This window comes from Microcebus murinus, chromosome 9 (assembly GCF_040939455.1).
Source record: "Microcebus murinus isolate Inina chromosome 9, M.murinus_Inina_mat1.0, whole genome shotgun sequence".
In the NCBI taxonomy this organism is placed as follows: domain Eukaryota; kingdom Metazoa; phylum Chordata; class Mammalia; order Primates; family Cheirogaleidae; genus Microcebus; species Microcebus murinus.
This window is the reverse complement of record NC_134112.1, coordinates 82,452,507-82,473,478: the sequence shown is the minus strand read 5'-3', so window position 1 is coordinate 82,473,478 and position 20,972 is coordinate 82,452,507. Positions and strand designations below refer to the sequence as shown.

Genomic DNA, 20,972 nt, shown 5'->3' with positions numbered 1-20,972 from the left:
TGGCAGTAAAACAATATTGTAAACATAGTCTATATGCTTAAGACTGTATAGAAGACACAGGTAGTATATGCCTCATCCATGGAGAGGAATCAGAATAGTAGGTGTTTTCTCACATTTCAAACACATCGTCGTCTAGGAGAGAATGCTGGGATTCACCAAGGAAGCCACAGGAAGGAGTGGGTAATGAGAGGGTTTAGGGCAACCTGGCTGGGGGCTGGCTAACAGCCAGGGAAACTCCTGGATGGAGTGAAAGAGTAAGAGAGAAGCCCTCAGGGCTCCACTCTCTGAGGTGAGCTTTTGTAATCTTGACTGCAAGAGAACCCCCATGAAGGTTATGGGTCTAACATAGGGAATTGCTTGAAGATTGCACAGAGACACTGAAGACACTGAAGATTGCACAGAGACACTACACAGAGACACTTGAAGATTGCACAGAGACACTGAAGACACTGAAGATTGCACAGAGACACTACACAGAGACACTTGAAGATTGCACAGAGATAATTAGAAGGGGAACTCATGTGGAATCCCACAGGCATCTGATCCTAGAGCAGCTTGAGCCAGGTGCCATTCTGAGAGCCTAGATACCGGGGAACTGCGAGCATACCTGCAGCCACTGTGTGGCTATGAGGAGGGACAGAGAAGCCTATGCTCTCCCATGCACCCCTAGGAAAGTCTCCACTGCCCTGCTGTGGGCTGCCAACAGACAGACTTGTGTAGACAGTGTTTTCCACAGTTTCTCACCCATACTGCCTGACTAGGTGGCAGCCTTTTTGGTCACAGGTCCAAGGTGTCATTTTGTGAATTTGACACTGGGTGATGCCCTGCCCTTAGGCTGAGTTTGGGCTTGAAATGGCTACAGCCCCACCTGGGTAGGGAGGGACAGGGGAAACAGGCTTTCTAGCATGCATCTGGGACAGTGCCCACCATCCTTCAACCTGCTGCTGTGGGACTGAGTCTCAAGTGAACTGCACTCCCCACAGTTTCCTCCCAGTGTAGTCTGCCTGAGAAACGCTCTACTGTCTCTGGCCAGAGGCTCAGGGTACCATTGTGGGAGTTTGAAGCCAGGTAGCACTCCGCCCTTGGGCTGACCCAGCCCTGTCCAGCTGAGGAGGGACAAGAGAGCCCAAGCTCTGCTACACACATGTAGAACAATTCGTACTACCCTGCTATGGACTGCAGTGAGACTGAGATGCAAATGGATGGTCCTCACCCCACCCCCACCTGCAGCATCTTGCCCATGCTGTTTGCCTGGAAGGTGCCCCATCCTCTTTGCGGTCACAGGCCCAATGTGCCAGTTTGGGAGTTTAAAGCTGGGCAGTGCCCTATCTTCAGGCTGAATTTGAGCTGATGCAGCCTCACACAGCTGAGGAGGGGTAGGGGAGCCCAGGCTCTCTTACCTACTCCTAGAACAATTCCCACTACCCTGCTATAAGCTGCAGTGAGACTGGGTTGTGAGTGGATAGCACTCCACCCTGCATCTTGCCAACACTGAAATAGGTCCCACCATCTCTGTTCACAGGCCCAAAGTGCTGTTTTGGGAGTTTAAAGCTGGGCAACCTGGGATGGGATGTGGAGATGAGACTTTCCTCCACCAACAACACAGAGCTGTGCCTCTGCTTCCAAGCGTGAACTTTTGGTGTGTGTGAGCTATGGGACAACCAGTTCTAGGCTTGCAGCAGGGGATACATGCCTCTGCTCACTATACACCGGTTCTGCATGGAGGGTGCAGCTTATTTCCCGCCCTTCATAGACAGGCAGAGTTTTTGCAGCTCTCTTGACCTGAGAATCTCAGCCCCAGGATTTCTACATCACTGGATCCACAACCAGTGCTCCTTAGTACCCACTTGGACTGCAGCAGCCTTGGGGGACTGGTGGGTGCCAGGGGAACTTTGAGTCTCCTTGAGGTTAGGCATTCAGGGCAGGCCACTTCCAGCTGAGAGGAGAGTGCAGCACGCTAGAGAGCCCATTAGGACAAAGGGGACCAGGACACTAGCTCCCCACCATTCAAGGCCTTCTTTGCTTCTCCTCCTCTGTCCACTGCTGCCAAGGCAGCCATGGCTGTTTTCAGATGGGAGTGGTGAGGGCTCAACAGGGGAAGATTAAGCCAGACACTTGGGATTAGGTGTTCCACCTCTGACAGAGCACATATCACACCTAAGATTCCATGGAGCTTAGGGTGTCTTTCCTTCCCTCTAAAAAGCCACAGCAGGTGCTCTTGTGTTCGCCAAGGACCAAAGCTACCACTTCTGCCAAGGGAGGGTGGGGCTAGCAGTCCTCTCCTCCAGCTGCCCGTATCTTCTGGGAGGAGTCCACCCTTCCTGGAGTCAAGTCCTTGCCACAACCATACTTCTCCTGCTGGAGCATTTCAGCCACAACCCACAGCCAGCCTGGCAGCCCTGCACACAGCAGATTGAGCTGCCTCTGCTGAGGCTGGGTTAGGGTGGGAGCTGGGAATCTGGGCACTTTTGTGTCCCTGAAGGACAAAGACCACTGTTATTTCTGAGAGAGGGAGGTGTGAACATTGTGAGCATCCCACAGCTGCCTGCCTTTGTTAATTTTGTTAAGAGGAGCCTACCACACTGCATCTGCCCTTCTGCCTGATTATTCTTCTGGAGCAGATCATCACCCCAGCCCTCACTATCACAGTAAGCACCTTAACACAGGAGGCTTAAGGGCAAGTTTGCCAGCCCAGTCTTGGTCTGGTCCCCTCAGGACTTAAGCACACCATCCAGGGGCCTGAGATCTGGGGATTACCTAACCTAGTCCACCAGTGCTGGCACCTGAACACTCCCAGGGATGTGAAGTCCAAATGACCCAAATTGCCAGCAGCATCACAGTGGGCACCTACTCACATGAGCCAAAAGGCAGCGTACTTCTCCCTCTCTACATGCAGCAGCAGAGTTCCTGGCAGAGAAGAACAAGTGAACTGCAAAGCTATCAGTTTTGAGCTGAGGAGAGAGGCTTCAGATGAAACCTCTTATGCCAGAGCGTAAGAACTCTGGCAATATGAAAAAACAGGCACTATCAACGTCCCCAAAGGATCACACGAATTCTCCAGCAATGGACTTCAATCAAAAGGAAATTTTTGAAATGTCAGATATGGAATTCAAAATATGGATTGCATGTAAGCTCAATGGGATCAATGAGAAACTTGAAAACCAACACAAAAAAAGGAAAATAATAATTCAGGACATGAATGAAAAATTAATTAGATAATTAAAAAAACAGAATGGAGCATTGGAAATGAAAGAGTCATTTAGGGAATTTCAAAATACAATGGGAAGTCTTAATAGACTAAATCATGCAGAAAAATTTCAGAGTATGAAGACAAGTCTTTCAAATTAACCCAATCCAAAATAAAAAAAGAACCAAGAGAAATGGATAAAATCTCCAAGAAATATGAGATTACGTAAAATGACCAAACATAAGAATCATAGGTATTCCTGGGAGAAGAAGAAAACACAAAAAGCATGGCAAACCTATTTGAGGGAATAATGGAGGAAAACTTCCCTGGTATTACTAGAGACATCCAGATATAAGATTCATTCCACATAGAACATCACTAGGGAACATAGTCATCAGTATGGCCAAAGTCAAAGCAAAGGAGAAAATCCTACACACTATGAGATGAAAGCATCAAGTATCTTAGAAAGGAAAGCCCATTGAACTAACAACAGACATCTCAACAGAAACCTTGGAAGCCAGAAGAGACTAGGGTCCCAGCTTAGTCTTCTTAAAGAGAATAAAAGTCAGCCAAGAATTTTGTATCCTGCAAAACTAAGTTTCACAAGTGAAGGGGAAATAAAATCTTTCCCAGACAAGCAAACACTAAGGGGATTTGTCATCACTGGACCTGCCCTACCAGAAATGCTCAAAAGTGTTCTAAATACCAAAAAGAACAGTTGATACTCACCAATGTAAAAACACTCAGAAGTAAAAACTCATAGCTCTTATGAAACAGTAACACAAGGGAGAATATGAAGCAACTATGTAACATTCACCATGATGATTGGAACAGTATCTCACTTATCAATATTAACATTGAATATAAACAATCTGAATGCACCCACTTAAAAGATATAGATTGATAGAATAGATTTTTTAAAAAACACAAATATCTGCTGTCTTCAAGAACCCCATTTAACTTGTAAAAAGTTGCATAGACTCAAGGTAAAGGAGTGGAAAAATATTGCATGAAAATGGAAACCAAAAGTGAGCAGGAGTAGCTATTCTCATATCAAATACATCATAAACAACAATTGAAAAAAAGACTACAATGATCATTATAAAGGTATCAGTTCAACAAAAAGATACAATTATCCTAAATATCTATGTATCTAACACTGGAGCTCCCAGATTCATAAAACAAATACTATTAGATCTAAAAATTAAATAAAGAGCAACATAATAATAGTGGGGGCTTTAACACTCCATTGACAGAACTAGAAAGATCATTGAGGCAGAAAGTCAACAAACACTGGACTTAAATAGGACTCTAGAACAAATGGACCTAATAGACATTTACAGAACATTCTACCCCCCAAAACTACAGAATATGCATTCTTCCTATTGGTACATGGAACACTTTCCAAGATAGACTATATGTTAACCCACAAAACAAGTCTCAGAAAATTTTGAAAAATTGAAATCATACCATATATCTTCTCAGACCACAGTGGAATAAAACTAGAAATCAATTCCAAGAGAAACTCTTAAAATTGCACAGATATGTGGAGATTAAACAACCTGCTGTGAATGATCTTTGGATCAATGACAAAATAAGATGGAAATTTAAAAAAATTTTTAGTTGATTGACAATGGCGACACAAACTACCAAAATCTCTGGGATACAGAAAAAGCAATGCTAAGAGGGAATTTCATAGCACTAAATGCCTGCATCAAAAAGACAGAAAGATCACAAATTAACAATCTAATGTTACACCTCAGGGAACTAGAAAAACAAGCACGAACCAAACCAAAAATTAGCAGAAGACAAGAAATAATGAAAATTAGAGCAGAACTAAATGAAATTGAAACCAGAAGAAAAAAAACAAGGATCAATGAAACAAAAAATTGGTTCTTTGAAAACATAATTGACAGAGTACTACCTAGATAAATTAAAAAAAGAGAGAGAAGATTCAAATAATCTCAATCAGAAAAGAAAAAAGTGACATTACAACTAATACCACAGAAATATAAAAGATCATCCAAGATTGCTATGAACACCTCCATGCACACAAACTAGAAAATCTAGAGGAAATGGATGAATTTTTGGAAACACACAACCTCCCAAGCTTGAATCAGGAAGAAATAGAAATCCTGAACAGACCAATAACAAGCAGCAAGATTGAATCAAGTAATAAAAAAATCTCTCAACAACAACAACAAAAAGCTCTGGACCAGATGGACCAAAAAGCTCTGGACCCAATTTTACCAGACCAACAAAGAACTGGTACTTATCCTACTGAAACTGTTTCATAACATCCAGAAGGAGGGAATTCTCCCTAACTCATTCTACAAAGCCAGTATCACCCTGATACCAAAGCCAGGGAAAGACACAACAACAAAGAAAAAACACTACAGACCAATATCCTTCCTGATCATAGATGCAAAAATTCTCAACAAAATGGTAGCAAACTGAATCCAACAGCACATCAAGAAAGTAATTCACTGTGGTCAAGTAGGTTTCATCCCTGGGATGCAAGAATGGTTCAGCATATGCATATCAATAAATGTGATTCACTACATAAATAGAATCAAAGACAAAAACCATATGATCATTTCAATTCATGCAGAAAAAGCGTTTGATAAAATCTAGAACAACCCTTCATGATAAAAACCCTTAAACTAGGCAAAGAAGGAACACATCTCAAAATAATAAAAGCCATATATGACACACTTACAGCCAGCATCAGACTGAATGGGATAAAATTTTATAAAAGCATTCCCCTTAAGAATTGGAACAAGACAAGAGTGCCCATTTTCACCATTCTGTTCAACAGAGTGCTAGAAGTCCTAGTCAGAGAATTTGGGCAAGAGAAAGAAATTAAGGGCATTCAAATTGGAAAAGAGGAAGTCAAACTATACCTGTTTGCCAGTGATATGATCTTATATCTAGAAAACCCTGAAGTCTCTTCCAAAGACTCCTAGAATTGATAAATGAATTAAGCAAAGTCGCAGGTTACAAAATCAACGTACACAAATCAGTGGCATTTCTATACACTAATAGCCAAGCTGAGAAATCAAGAACTCAATCCCATTTACAACAGCTGCCACAAATATATAAATAAATAAAATGCCTTAGAAAATACTTAACCAAAGAGATGAAAAAACTCTACGAGGGGAACTACAAAATAATGATGAGAGAAATTGTAGATGACACAAGCAACATCCAGCAGCATATCAAAAAAGCAACTCACTGTGGTCAAGTGGGTTTCATCCCAGGGATATAAGAATGGTTCAACATATGCATATCAATAAATGTGATTCACTACATAAACAGAATTAAAGACAAAAACCATATGATCATTTCAGTTGATGCAGAAAAAGCATAAAAAGCAAGAGGAAAAGCATTCCATGCTCATGGATTGGAAGAATCAATATTGTTAAAATGTCCATACTGCCCAAAGTTTTCTGCAGATTCAGTACAATTCCTATCAAAATACTAATGTAGTTTTTCACACAATTAGAAAAAACAAATCTAAAATTCATATGGAACCAAAAATGAACATGAATAACTAAAGCAATTCTAAGCAAAAAGAACAAATTTGGAGGCATTAAATTACCCGTTTCAAATCATACTACAAGGCAGTGGTAACCAAAACAGCATGGTACTGATATAAAATTAGATATAGAATGATGGAACAGAATAGAGAACCCTGAAATAACGCCAAATATCTACACTAACTGATCTTTGACAAAGCAGACAAAAACATAGACTGGGGAAAGGACACTCTATTCAATAAATAAATTTGATAGCCTCACACAGAAGAATGAAACTGGATCCCTGTCTCTCACCATATATTAATATAAAAGTTACCTCAAGATGGATTAAATACTTAAATATAAGACCTGAAATTATAAAAACATTAGAAGAAAACCTAGGAAAAATTATCCTCAACATTGGCCTAGGTAAAGGATTTATGACTAAGAACCCAAAAGCAAACACAGCAAAAACAAAAATCAATAAATAAGACTTACTTAAACTCTTCTGCACAACAAAAGATATAATCAACAGAATGAGTGGGCAGCCTATGGAATGGGAGAAAATGTTTGCAGGCTATACATCTGACAAGGGTCTAGTATCTGGAGTCTATAAGGAAGTCAGATAAATCAACAAGAAAAAAAATCCTATTGAGGAGTAGGCAGAGGACATGAACAGACATTTTTAAAAGAAGAGAAACAAATGGCCAACAAACATACCAAGCTGTACTTGACATCACTAATCATTGGAGAAATACAAGTTGGAACCGGAGTGGGATATCACCTTACCCCTGTCAGAACAGCCATTATGAAAAAGTCAAAAAACAGTAGACTCTGGCTTGGTTGTGTGAACAGGAAGCACTTATGCACTGTTGGGGGGAATGTAGATTAGTAAAACAATATGGAGATTTCTTAAAGAACTATAAGCAGATCCACCATTTGATCCAGCAGTCCCACTACTGGGACCTACCCAAAGGAAAGTAAATTAAAAAAAGACATCTGCACCTGTATGTTTATCACAGCACAATTCACAGTTGCAAAGATAAGGGACCAACCTAGGTGCCCACCAGCAGATGAGTGGATGGAGAAAATATGGTATATGTATGCTATGGAATACTACTCAGCCATGAAAAGAATGAAATATCTTTTGCAGCAGCTTGGATGGAACTGGAGGCCATTACTCTGAGTGAATTAATCCAGGAACAAAAACCAAATACTGCATGTTCTCACTTATCAGTGGGAGCTAAGCCATGGATATGCATGGTCATCCAGAGTGACTTCATGGACATTCGAGACTCAGAAGGGGGAGGGAGGAAGCAGGTATGGGCTGAAAAATTACCTATTGTGTTCATTGCCTGTTCAGGTGATGGGTGTATTAAAATAGCCTAGACTTCTCCACTATGCAATTCAGCCATAGAACAAAAATCCACTTATACCCCCTAAATCTATTTAAATAAAAAAAAAAAAAAACCATAGAATGTACACCACCAAGAGTCCACCCTAATATACACTATGGACTTTGGTGGATAATGATGTGTCAGTGTAGGTTCATAGATTGTAACAGATGTACCACTCTGGTGAGGGATGTTGATAATGGGAGAGGCAGGGGAACTGTTTGTACTTTCTGCTGAATTTTCTGTGAACCTAAAACAGTTGTAAAAAATAAAGTTGATTAAAAAAAGAATATAATATAATTGGTTTAATATGGTATGTGACCTTTCGGGATTGATATTTTTTCACTCAGCGTAATTCCCTTGAGATTTATCCAAGTTGTGTATATCAGTAGTTGGTGCACCTGTGTTGCTGAGGGGTAAATACCATGGCACATATGAACCATAGTTTGTTTAACCATTCATTTGCTGAAAAGGTGGTTTTGTTTTTGGCTATTATGAAGAAAGCTGCTATGGGCATTCATGTGTACATTTTTGTATGAATATAATTTCTCTGGGTTGGATGTCCAAGAATGTGATTACTTGGTCATATAGTAATTGCATATTTAGTTTTATCAGAAACTATCAAACTGTTTTCTTTCTTTCTTTCTTTCTTTCTTTCTTTCTTTCTTTCTTTCTTTTTTTTTTTTTTTTTAGACAGAGTTTTGCTTTGTTGCCCAGGCTAGAGTGAGTGCCGTGGCATCAGCCTAGCTCACAGCAACCTCAAACTCCCAGGCTCAAGCAATCCTGCTGCCCCAGCCTCCCGAGTAGCTGGGACTACAGGCATGCACCACCATGCCCGGCTAATTTTTTCTATATATATTAGTTGGCCAATTAATTTCTTTTTAATTATAGTAGAGACAGGGTCTCGCTCTTGCTCAGGCTGGCTTCGAACTCCTGACCTCAAGCAATCCACCCGCCTCAGCCTCTCAGGGTGCTAGGATTACAGGCGTGAGCTACTGCGCCTGGCCTACCAAACTGTTTTCCAGAGAGACTGTACTGTTCTGCATTTCTATCTGCAACATGTGAATGATCCAGCTTCTTTGCATCTTCCCCAGCATTTTGCATTGTCACTATTTTTTATTTTAGCTATTCTGATAGGGGTGTGGTGATATCTCCTGTGGTTTTGATTGGCCTTTCCCCAGTGGCTAGTGATGTTGAACATCTTTTCATGCACTTATTTGTCATCTGTATATCATCTTCAGTGAAATACCCATGCATGTTTTCTGCCTATTTTCTACTTCAACTGTTTTTTTATTTTTTTCCTGTAGAGTTTTGAGAGTTCTTTGTATATTATGGATACTGATCTTTGATCAGCCATGTCATTTGTGCATATTTTCTCTCAGTTTGCAGTTTGCTTTTTCATCTTTTTAGGGTCATTTGCAGAGCAAAAGTTTTTAATTTGGATGAGATCCACTTTATCAATTTTCCTTGTATGGATAATGCTTTTGGTGTCAAGTCTAAGAACTTTTTGCTCAGCTTTAGATCCCAAAGATTTTCTTTTGTGTTTTTTTTTAAAGTGTTATGCTATATATTTATGTTTGTGATTCATTTTGTGTTAATCTTTATTATTTGACTTTGAAAACTAGGTATGTGTATTACTTTGGTAAAACAAAAAATCTTGGAAAGAAACCTAAAGGTCTGAAGAAATAACACTGGCTCTTACTACTTGTAATATATTCTACGTATTTCCTATTCTGTCCTACCCTATCCCAGCTTATACCAGACCTCCCCATCTCATCCCATAACTTCTCATCCCATCCTGTTTCATTTCATGAAAAAAATGCTAATCATAACCCATTCATTTGATTTCATGACGCTCTGCCATAGCTTGAAAAGCACAGTAGACACAGTCTCTCCTGCCTGGTGCATATTCCTTATTTTTACTTTTCATTATGTCTTTTTTTCTAACTTTATCACCAATTCTATCTCAGATGTTTTTTAAAAAAATCACCCACTTCTCTTTGACATGAAAAATAAAAAACTATTTTGTCCAAAAAAAAAAAAGTATGTAGAAAGACATAACAAGAATAATAGAAGACATACAAAAAGGTCCAAAGGTATCTTCCAAAAATTAAGAAAAGCAATATTTGAAACAAAAAGTACATTGCATGGGGTTAATAGCAGATTAGAGATATAGGGGAAAAATCAATGTACTTGAAGACAGCAATAGAAACTGTCCAAAATAAAGCAAAGAGAGAAAAAAGACAGAATGGAAATGAAGAGCATAAGTGACACATGAGATAGTGGTTTGCAAGTTCTTTTAGTGGTTACCCTAAAAATTGTGACATGGATTTTTGACTTATAAAAATCTAATATTCATCTTTGTCATTTCCCTGCTCATAGGAAATTCGAGATTCTTAGGACACTCTTATTCCTTATATGTATATGAGTATATAAGCATATATATGTGTATACATACACACATACACATGCCATATATATTTACGTACATATATTTATATAATATCTTTTCTTGGTGCATCTTTTGTTGTTGTTCACTGCAGTTTACTCATGTCTTTACCACTTATTTTAAAACTCTTCATTCCTTGCTGTATTTCTGAGTTATCTGGATAATTTACTTTGTGCCTAAGAAACTACCTTTTAAAATCCCATTCTTCCTAGACCTTAGATAGTATATCCCATGCCAATAAGATCCTGGGCTTGTATTTCTGTGGTACAGTGTTTTTGTTTGTTTTCATTTCTAGCACCTGTGAGTCTCCCTTTATTTTGCCCTTGGCTACATATTTAAGTTTTTTGTTCATATTTCATTCCGCATTTCTGTGTGTTTGTTTATATAGTATGTTTTAGTGGTTAAGAGCACATTTTTGCGTATACTTTGTATTGTTAGTCTTTTGAATTTTCACTGCTTTGGTGGATGTGAGGTGGTGTCTAAAATGTGGTTTTAATTTCCATTTCCTTGATAACTGATAATGTTTAGCCTCCATTTTTTGCACTTTAGCTTAATTTTTTGTATCTCCAGTTTTCTTCTGCTTCTCATGGTGGTTTTTTATTGAGTGGTTCTTCAGCCCTGAAATTTTGATTCTTATTTTCTGTTTTCTTCTCAAAGCAGCTTTGTATGGCTGTGATCTGCCCCGTACTGGCTTTCTCTTTGATTTTTTCAGTGTTTAATCACCATGAGAATCCTTCCTCTCTTCTTTTCTTTCCTAAATGGGCCCAGTAGCCTCAAGATTCTCTCTATAGCTTGGACTCTGGAGCTAGGTCTGATGTACTTGGGTTTCTCTTTTTATAGGATTTAGTAGGGAATAAGGCTGGAAAGACTAGAGGAACCTGGTGTCTGACCACTGCCCATTTATCCTGAGTGAATAAATCAGAGATCCAAGGGAGTAGGACAGAGTAGGTGACACTTTGTTATTGTTAGCTTAGTGCTTACTTTGGATCCAGATATTCATCTAGTAATCCTGATAATTGAAAATGGAAGTTAGTTATCCAACCATAAATCATTTAGGGTTCGGGGAAAAGCACTGGTATGCACTGACCTGAGAGGGAATCTGCACATCTCTTCATATATATATTTTAAGAATTTTATAACTATATTTTCCAGCACAAGCCTTTTAACACTTTGAAAAACCCTTATCTTTGTACTCAAACTATCAGAATCTAAGTTTGGATCTCTTTGTAGAAAGAACCATATAATTGAATTTTAAGTTTGTACCTGGATGTTTTCCAGTATGTCAATGCATCAGTTCTTTGTATTTTGGAAATAGAGATATTCTGAATATTTACTCACTCAGATATTTTTTAAAAGATTTTTTTGGTAGATGAGAATCTTTTTAAGAATATCTTTCTAAATATGTCTATTAGGGGTCCTCACTTCAAACAATTTTAAAAACCATTTCCTTTTGAATAATCTGTTGCCTTTTATAAATAATTTTTTCAGCAAACACTGAGGAGAATGTGCTACCTTACCATCAAAGAAATGGCTACCATCTCTGAGGATGTGATAATTGTCACAAGCAGGTATGTGAATGCTCAAAATCTAGAATGGGATGCTTATATATTTAGTAGAATATTTGCTATGCTCTATAAGAAAGCCAATAGAAATTTAAAACATTCTTTTCTAAAATGCAGTTGTCACCATGTGAAAACTATCCCTATCTGATAAAGCAGAGAGAGAAATCACAAGGGATAATACTAATAAATTTTATGATATTAAAATGTTCATAAAAATGTAAAAACAAAACTAGAAAGTAAATGATACATGTACACTAAAATAAAATATTTACAACAAATATATCAAAAGGCTAGCATCTATAATATATAAAGAACTCTTACATTAAAAAAATGAGAACTCATGAAATAACCAATATAGATTATCTAAATATATTTATTCATTTTCACTAGTAACTAAAAAAAGTAAATTAAAAATTCAAGAATGAGTTATAATATCTTTACTCATCAAACTGGCAAAAAAAAAGCACAAGAAGCAGCAATTAGTACTTGTAAGGGAGACATTCCTGTACATAGGAGATATGAGTAATAAACTGATTGATTTTTTCCAGAAGGTGGTTTGACATCATTTGTTGATTGATTGAAAGGGATTCTTGTTGACCTGGTAATACCACATCTATGGAACTATCCTCAGAAAATAATCGATACAACAGAGAAAGACTTAAATATGATAATGTTTGTTGCAACACTGTTTACACTAACAAAAAGGACAAAACAACTTATATGTCTAGCATTATTAAAATTATTTAGCCATGTTATCATTATAAAGTATTTTAAATTTTGGAAATATTTTTGAAACATATTTAATGATATAAATAAGTCCTCATTAAAGTGCTAAATGGGAGTTGGCTTCAGTCTATGTATTCCTTATGGTTTCACATTTAAAAATATTTTATGTATGTATATAAAAAACATAGATGGAAGTACACTGATTACCAGTAGGTTAACTCTGAGTGTTTGCGATGGTGGCTAATATTTATTTTCCTTAAACTTTTGATAATTTCCAAATGTCCTAGGATGAATTTGTATAATTCATAGTTTCTAAAATATATAACATGTTATTTTAAAAATAGTTGCCTTGGTTAATTATTAGTTATAACTCACTTAAGTGGATCTGGTTATGTTTTAAATTTGTGGAGGAGGGTGCTTGTGTTTAACCAGCAGTTGTGTTGAATATAGTTTTGATTAGGAAAGCTTTCAGCTGAAAATGACAGAAAAGCAGATGTAAACAGTGACTTAAACAAGATGGGAGTTTTATTTTCCTCATATAACCATAAGTCTAGAGGCATAGAGTGGTTGGTGTTGGTTCAGTAATTCAACAGTGTCAGGGCTAGTGTCTATTGAGTTCTTTTGGACCTTCTCCATTATTGCAAACTAGATGCCTGCATTACTGGCAATGTAACACATTCACAGCAGGAGGGGTACTGGGAAGGAGGCCAGGGAGTGCCGGCTCCATCTGCCTCTTTTATCAGGAATGCAATATCTTTTCCCTAGGCAATTTTTAGATTTCATTTGGCAAAACTGTGTTATATGACTATCCTTAGGAGGCCAGGAAAGTGAATATTTAGCTTTTATAGCCCAAGTATCCGGGGCAGGCAAGGGAGAAGGGTTGAAAATGGGTGTTGGATTAGTCAGCTACCAGTGCCCGCCACAAGTAAGAAACAGAAAATCTAATTAGGTTGTGAGATTCACTTAATATTTGAAAAATCTAAAATAAATTAGTATTGAGAGTTCTTTTGTTTGTTCTTTTAGGTGTTAATACTTCCTTCTGAGTCTTGTTAGGGCACCTTTAATTGTGGTTTACTTCTAGTTCATTTTAGGTGATTAGTAGATGTGGTGAGCAGAATAATGACCCCTCAAAGATGTCCACGTACCAATTCCCAAGACCTATGAATATGTTACATTATATAGCAAAGGGGAATTAAAGTTTCTAAATAGCAGATAGGGAGATCATCTCAGATTATTCAGGGCCCTATAGGGAAAAGAGTTCTTAAAAATGGAAGTGGGAGGCAGAAGAAGAGGGTCTGTAAAGAAATGTGATGGTGGAAGCAGGATCAGAGTGATGCAGTGTTGCTGAATTTGGAGATGGAGCAAGAGGGCCATGAGCCAAAGAATGTGGTAACCTCTAAAAGCTGGAAAAAGCAAGGAAACAGATCCAGCCCTATAGCTTCCAGAAAGGAATGCAGCCCTGCTGATATCTTGATTTTAGCCCAGTGAGACCTGTGTTGGACTTCTAACTTACATAACTGTAAGATAAAGAAATGAATGTTGTCTTAGCCTCTAAGTTTGTGGTATTTTAAACTAGTACAGGTTTTGGTTCCTGGAAGTAGGGTGCTGCTGTAACAAATAGCTAAAAACATGGAAGTAGCTTTGGAATTAGACAATGAGCACATGCTGGAAGAATTTTGAGGTATGTGTTAGAAAGACCCTAGATTGTTGTGAACAGACTGTTAGTAGAAATAGGGATGTTAACGATTCTGCTAGACTCAGAAAGATGTGAGGAGCAGGATAGAGAAAACATTTATCGCCTTAGAGAATACTTAACATCATTGCAAACAGATGTTGGTGAAAATGTGGACATTTTCACCAGTATGAGAGAGTGTTTTTAGCTCAGCGAGACTTCTAATCTACAGAACTGAAAATAATAAATTTGTATTGTTTTAAGCCACTAACTGTGGTAATTTATAACAGCAGGAATAGAAAACTACTATAATATTTTAGATGACCATTGTATATATGTAGACAATTTGTTAGCTTGGCAAGAAACCATGGAGATTAAGAAAACCTGAAGGCAGAGCCTTCACAAAAGAATATGTACAAAATAGGCAATAAACACAATCTTCTCAACATTATTGGTCATCAGGAAAATGCAAATTAAATCCTTAATGAGAGGCCGGGCGCGGTGGCTCACGTCTGTAATCCTAGCACTTTGGGAGGCTGAGGCGGGCGGATTGCTCAAGGTCAGGAGTTCGAAACCAGCCTGAGTGAGACCCCGTCTCTACCAAAAATAGAAAGAAATTAATTGACCAACTAAAAATATATATACAAAAAATTAGCCGGGCATGGTGGTGCGTGCCTGTAGTCCCAGCTACTCGGGAGGCTGAGGCAGTAGGATCGCTGAGCCCAGGAGTTTGAGGTTGCTGTGAGCTAGGCTGACGCCACGGCACTCACTCTAGCCTGGGCAACAAAGTGAGACTCTGTCTCAAAAAAAAAAAAAAAAAAACCTTAATGAGATATACCATGCCCACTAAAATGGTTAAAATAAGAAAGCCTGATAATACCAAAATCACAAGGCCTACCCTAATGCTAAGTATATAGAAACTCTCATATACTATAAATAGGAATGTAGAATGATACAACCACCTTAGAAAAAGTTTGGCAATTTCTTATTAAGCTAAACATATACCTACCCTGTGACCAGTAGTAACATTTCTAGGTATTTACCCAAGGAAAATGAAAACATATGGCCACAAAAAACACTGTACAAGAATTTCATAGTAGCTTTATTTGTGAAAGCCTAAACTGGAAACAACCCAAATGCCCCAAATAGGAGAATGAATAAACAAATTGTGATACAGTCATGCAATGAACTACTTACTACTCAGCAATAAAAAGGGATTCAGGCAACAACATGAATAAATTTCTAGAATGTTATGTTGGGACAAAAGAAAATAGACACAAAAGAATATATGCTGGATGATTCTATTTCTATAAAGGCCGAGAACAGCCCAAACTCATCTTTAGTGATGAAACCAGAAGTCTGGTGAGTTGGAAATTGATCAAAATGGGCAAGAGGGAATTTTCTGAGGTGCTGGAAATGTTCAGTGTTTTGTTTTTGATGGAGGTTATAGGAGTGATCACAATTGCCAGAACTAATCTAACTGAACACTTAAGTTGTCCTTTTTTTTACTGTGTTTAAATTACAACTTAGTTAAGAAAAACATGGATGGTCAAGTATGTTGACAATATGATGATACTGTTCTACCCATTTATAGAAGGCAAACCCACTTGTGATGAGACCCACTCAGTGAAACTCTCCATCTGAAGATCTCTTAGAATTCTGGAATTGAGTTTTGAAGAATGATCCATCACTCACATTAAGGAGTAGTGTAGGGAGTAGGTGTCAATATGTGGTCAGTTACATCTGTAGTTTCAGAAAATCAAATGAATAGTTCATGGAACATGATTGAAGAAGAAATAAATGGGTTGTAGAAACTGTTATCAGGCAGGCAGTTTTGAAATCAATTATGTGGGTAATGTGTGGAAAATACTTTGAGGTTTCTGAGGGGACTAAGTAGCTAAGCTCATTCACTTACTTGGTAAGAAATATACAAGCCTGAAACAGCTTTCCAATTTGTATGGTGCAGCTGTGCCTGAATGATTACTTCAGAGGAGTTACTTCCAGGACTTGGTTTAGCGCAAGAAAGGAAATTAGATCCTGTTATGTATAATACTGTTATAATCTGACTTAGCCACCTCTGTTGTCAAACTCCTTTCTCAAAGATTTCCAGTAACCTCTTAATTACAAAATCCAAAAGTGGTTAAATACTTCCTGGAGTTCTACCATCTTTGGCTTTCAAAACCATAGTCCTGAATTTCTTCTCACCTCTGATTATTTTATTCTTCTTCCGAAGTAGCTGCTTTTCTTTTGCCTATCCTCTAAATATTGGTATTCCCTGGGGTTCATATCAATGTTATTGTTATTCCCCAAACTCATCATGCTGTTTGATACCCTGTATCTTTGCACATGTAGACAGATCCTGTGCCTGGAATTACTCTATTTCCTTTTCTATATTGCTCAAATACATATCATTAAAGACACTGACTTCCCTGTTCCTGACAGATTGGTCATTGTCTCCTCTATTGTTCTATAGCACTTTTTTTACCTCTGTTTTTTTTACCTCTGTTTTAGTATTTAGTACATTGTACTATAATTATTTGTTTGCACATTTGTTTGCACATTTAAGATATAAGAACTGTATCTTATATAACTTTGTTTTTTTATTTATTTATTTATTTATTTATTTTTAATTATTTTTTTTTATTTTGGCATATTATGGGGGTACAGCTTTTAAGGTTTCAATAAATGCCCATTTCCCCCCCACCCCCCAAAAGTCTGAGTCTCCATCATGACCATCCCCCAGATGGTGCACATCTCACTCACTATGTATGTATATACCCGCCCCCCTCTCCCCTCCCACCTGCCCAATACCCTATTACTGTAGCACCTATGTGTCCACTTAGGTGCTACTCAGTTAATACCAGTTTGCTGGAGAATATATCTGGTGCTTGTTTTTCCATTCTTGGGATACTTCACTTAGTAGTATGGGTTCCAGCTCTAACCAGGAAAATATAAGGTGTGCTATATCACCATTGTTTCTTAGAGCTGAATAGTACTCCATGGTGTACATATACCACATTGTATTAATCCATTCTTGGATTGATGGGCACTTGGGCTGTTTCCACAGCCTTGCAATTATGAATTGTGCTGCTATAAACATTCGAGTGCAGGTGTCTTTTTTGTAGAGTGTCACTGGATCATTTGGGTAGATGCCCAGCAATGGGATTGCTGGATCAAATGGTAGATTCACTTGTATCGCTTTAAGGTATCTCCATATTGCTTTCCACAGAGGTTGAACTAGTTTGCAGTCCCACCAGCAGTGTAGGAGTGTTCCTCTCTCTCCGCAACCACGCCAGCATTTATTGTTTGGAGATTTTTTGATAAAGGCCATTCTCACTGGGGTTAAGTGATATCTCATTGTGGTTTTGATTTGCATTTCCCTGATGATTAGAGATGTTTAGCATTTCTTCATATGTTTGTTGGCCATTCTTCTGTCTTCTTTAGAAAAATTTCTGTTCAAGTCCTTTGCCCACTTTTTAATGGGGTTATTTGATTTTTTCTTCCTAATTTTCGTGAGTTCTAAGTATGTATCTTATATAACTTTGTATCATCCATACCTGGGGAAGTGCCTTGTGCATATTAGTCATGCAATAAAAGTTTGTTGCGTGAGTTAAACAAGGGATAATCCATTTTCTCTCTTAAAGAATTCGTCTTCTATAAAGGGTGCTGGAAAATTGGATACCCATGTGTAGAAGACTGAAACCAGATCTTCAATAAAAGAAATGATAACTGAGATATATATGCCATTATAATTAGCCTGATTGGATCACTATACATTTTATATATCAAAATGTCACTGTATACCCTATAAATATGTACAATTATTATGTGTCAATTAAAATAAATTTTTAATAAAAAGCATATATAGGGTGAATTAAAACAGTGATCAGATGAAAATTCATTGCATTAAACACTTTTTTCAACAAAAGGGAAAGAATAAAAATGAATGAAGTTCTCAGCTCAAAATACTATTAATAGGTAACATAACTCAACGCACAAGATAGGAAGTAATATAGATAAAAGCAGAAATTAATGATGAAAAATAGAAAAACCCATTAATCAAAATCTTATTTTTGAAAATATTAACAAAATAGATAAACCACAAGCTAATTGATTATGAAAAAAAGAGAAAGCACAAATATGCTAATTAAGAAATGACAAGGGAGAAATAATGATTGGAACAGAAGAAATGTAAAAATTGTAAGACAGATTTACAGACTTCTTTGAAATTATCTTCACTACTACTGAACATTGTACTATAGATATTAAGCAATGCAATTAGACAAGAGAAACCAACTTGAAACATAAGAATGAATTAACAAAGAATTAAAACTATCTTGTTTTTTTTTTATGTGATAGAATACCTCGAAACTCCAGTTGAACTCAAACAATAAAAGAATTTAGGCCGGGCGCGGTGGCTCACGCCTGTAATCCTAGCTCTTTGGGAGGCCGAGCCGGGCGGATTGTTTGAGTTCAGGAGTTCGAAACCAACCTGAGCAAGAGCGAGACCCCGTCTCTACTATAAATAGAAAGAAATTAATTGGCCAACTAATATATACAGAAAAAAATTAGCCGGGCATGGTGGCGCATGCCTGTAGTCCCAGCTACTTGGGAGGCTGAGGCAGGAGGATTGCTTGAGCCCAGGAGTTTGAGGTTGCTGTGAGCTAGGCTGATGCCATGGCACTCACTCTAGCCTGGGCAACAAAACGAGACTCTGTCTTAAAAATAAATAAATAAATAAATAAAAATAAAAGAATTTAGTAGAGTAGCAGTATATAAAATTAATATGTAAAAATCAATAGTATTCATATGAACAAACAATATATATTAATAGAGGATTTAATGTTAGAACCCATTTACAAAAGCAACCAAAAAAATTAAATACTTAAGAATTAATTGGACAATAAATGTACAAAATTTATAAGAGGAAATAAGTGTTAAACCACTTGCTATGCATAAAGACCCACAAATGGGTCTCTAGGAGTCAGAGTGGGAGGGGCCAATCCTACTTCCATCTCTTGATTCCTGGATCCATGTATTGTATTTATTGGTGACAGTACCATATACTGGCCATTGATTTAATGTATGTACTGTTCCCAACCTTACAGGGTCCCCAATCTTACAGGGTCCTATCTCCAACCTAGTACTTCAGCTGAGCATTCAATAGGTTGTCTGCTCACAAGTAAAACAGAATATGTTAAAACTACTGGATCTCATAGTCATGAGACCACTGTCACACTGCTTAGCCATAAAATAGATGGCAGTATCATGTGGGATACCATGACAATAAATCAAGAAGAGCTGTTTATACCACAACTTGGACCTACTGCAAAATCCCGGTTCATTTTATATTTTATGGTGTTTCTGACATGCAATTTAAAAAAAGTTTTTTATGTAGTCAACTTTATCAACATTTTCTTTTATTACATATGGAATTTTAGTCATAATTAACAAAGCTTTTTCTTACTAAAGTTAAAAAGGAATGAATGCATCCATGTTTTCTTCTAGTACATGTATGGTTTTAAAATTTTTTAAAATTTATATTAAATTTTATTGGAACATAGCAACCCATTTTTAATGTGCTGTTTATGACTTTTTTTGTGCTACAATCACAGAATTGAGTAGTTTTGAGGAGACTGTATAGCCTGCAAAGTCTAAAATATTTACTAACTGCCTTTTTCAGAAAAAGTGTGTCAACCCTGTATAGTAGCTTTCTAATGTTGCTCTAACAAGTTACCACAAAGTTGGTAACTTAAACAACCAACCTGGTGGCTTAAAACAACACACACCATTCTTTTACAGTTCTTGAGGCTAGTTTTACTGAACTAAAGTCAGAGGTTTGGGCAGAGCTGATTCCTTCTTAGAAGCGCTGGGGGAGAATCTTTTTTCTTGCCTTTAGCTTCTGGAGACTGCCTGCATGTCTAGAATCCTAACTTCTTCTTTCCAGCATTACAGCCTCTTGCTTCATGTCACATCTCCTACTTCCTGTGTCAAATCGTCCTCAGCTTGCTCTTATAAAGACACTTGTGATTACATTTAGGGCCCACCCAAATAACGTAGTATAACCTCTCTGTCTCAGTCTTTAATCACATCTGCAAAGTACCTTTTGCCACGTATGGTAAATTTACAAGTTCCAGGGCATGGGACCTTGATATCTTTGGGAGCTGATATTTAGCTTACTACAGTCTTCCCTCTAGTCCCCAGAGATTTACATCCATCCTATAGGCAAAATACATTTCCTGTATTATCATATAGGCAAAGTCTAAAGCTGTTACATCATATCAAGTCCAAAACCTCATTAAATGTCAGAGCTCAAAAGTCCCAGATCTCTTCTTCTAAATCATGTAAATCTGTGACAGATGAGTTTCTGGATATGATTCATCCTGGAGCAGAATTCCTCTTCATCTATGGACCTGTGAAATTAGAAAACAAGTTATATACTCCCAGAATACAGTGAAGGTACA

General features: G+C 37.6%; 1 protein-coding gene across 1 annotated transcript in view; it reads left to right on the top strand.

Annotated features, from left to right (window-relative positions):
- COPG2 (coat protein complex I subunit gamma 2) overlaps window positions 1-20,972 on the top strand; it is a 117,305-nt gene that overhangs the window by 14,534 nt on the left and 81,799 nt on the right. Inside the window, exon 5 of the mRNA XM_076006613.1 lies at window positions 12,037-12,116. Within this exon, the coding sequence (XP_075862728.1) occupies window positions 12,037-12,116 (80 nt within the window). The remainder of the gene's footprint in view (window positions 1-12,036; window positions 12,117-20,972) is intronic.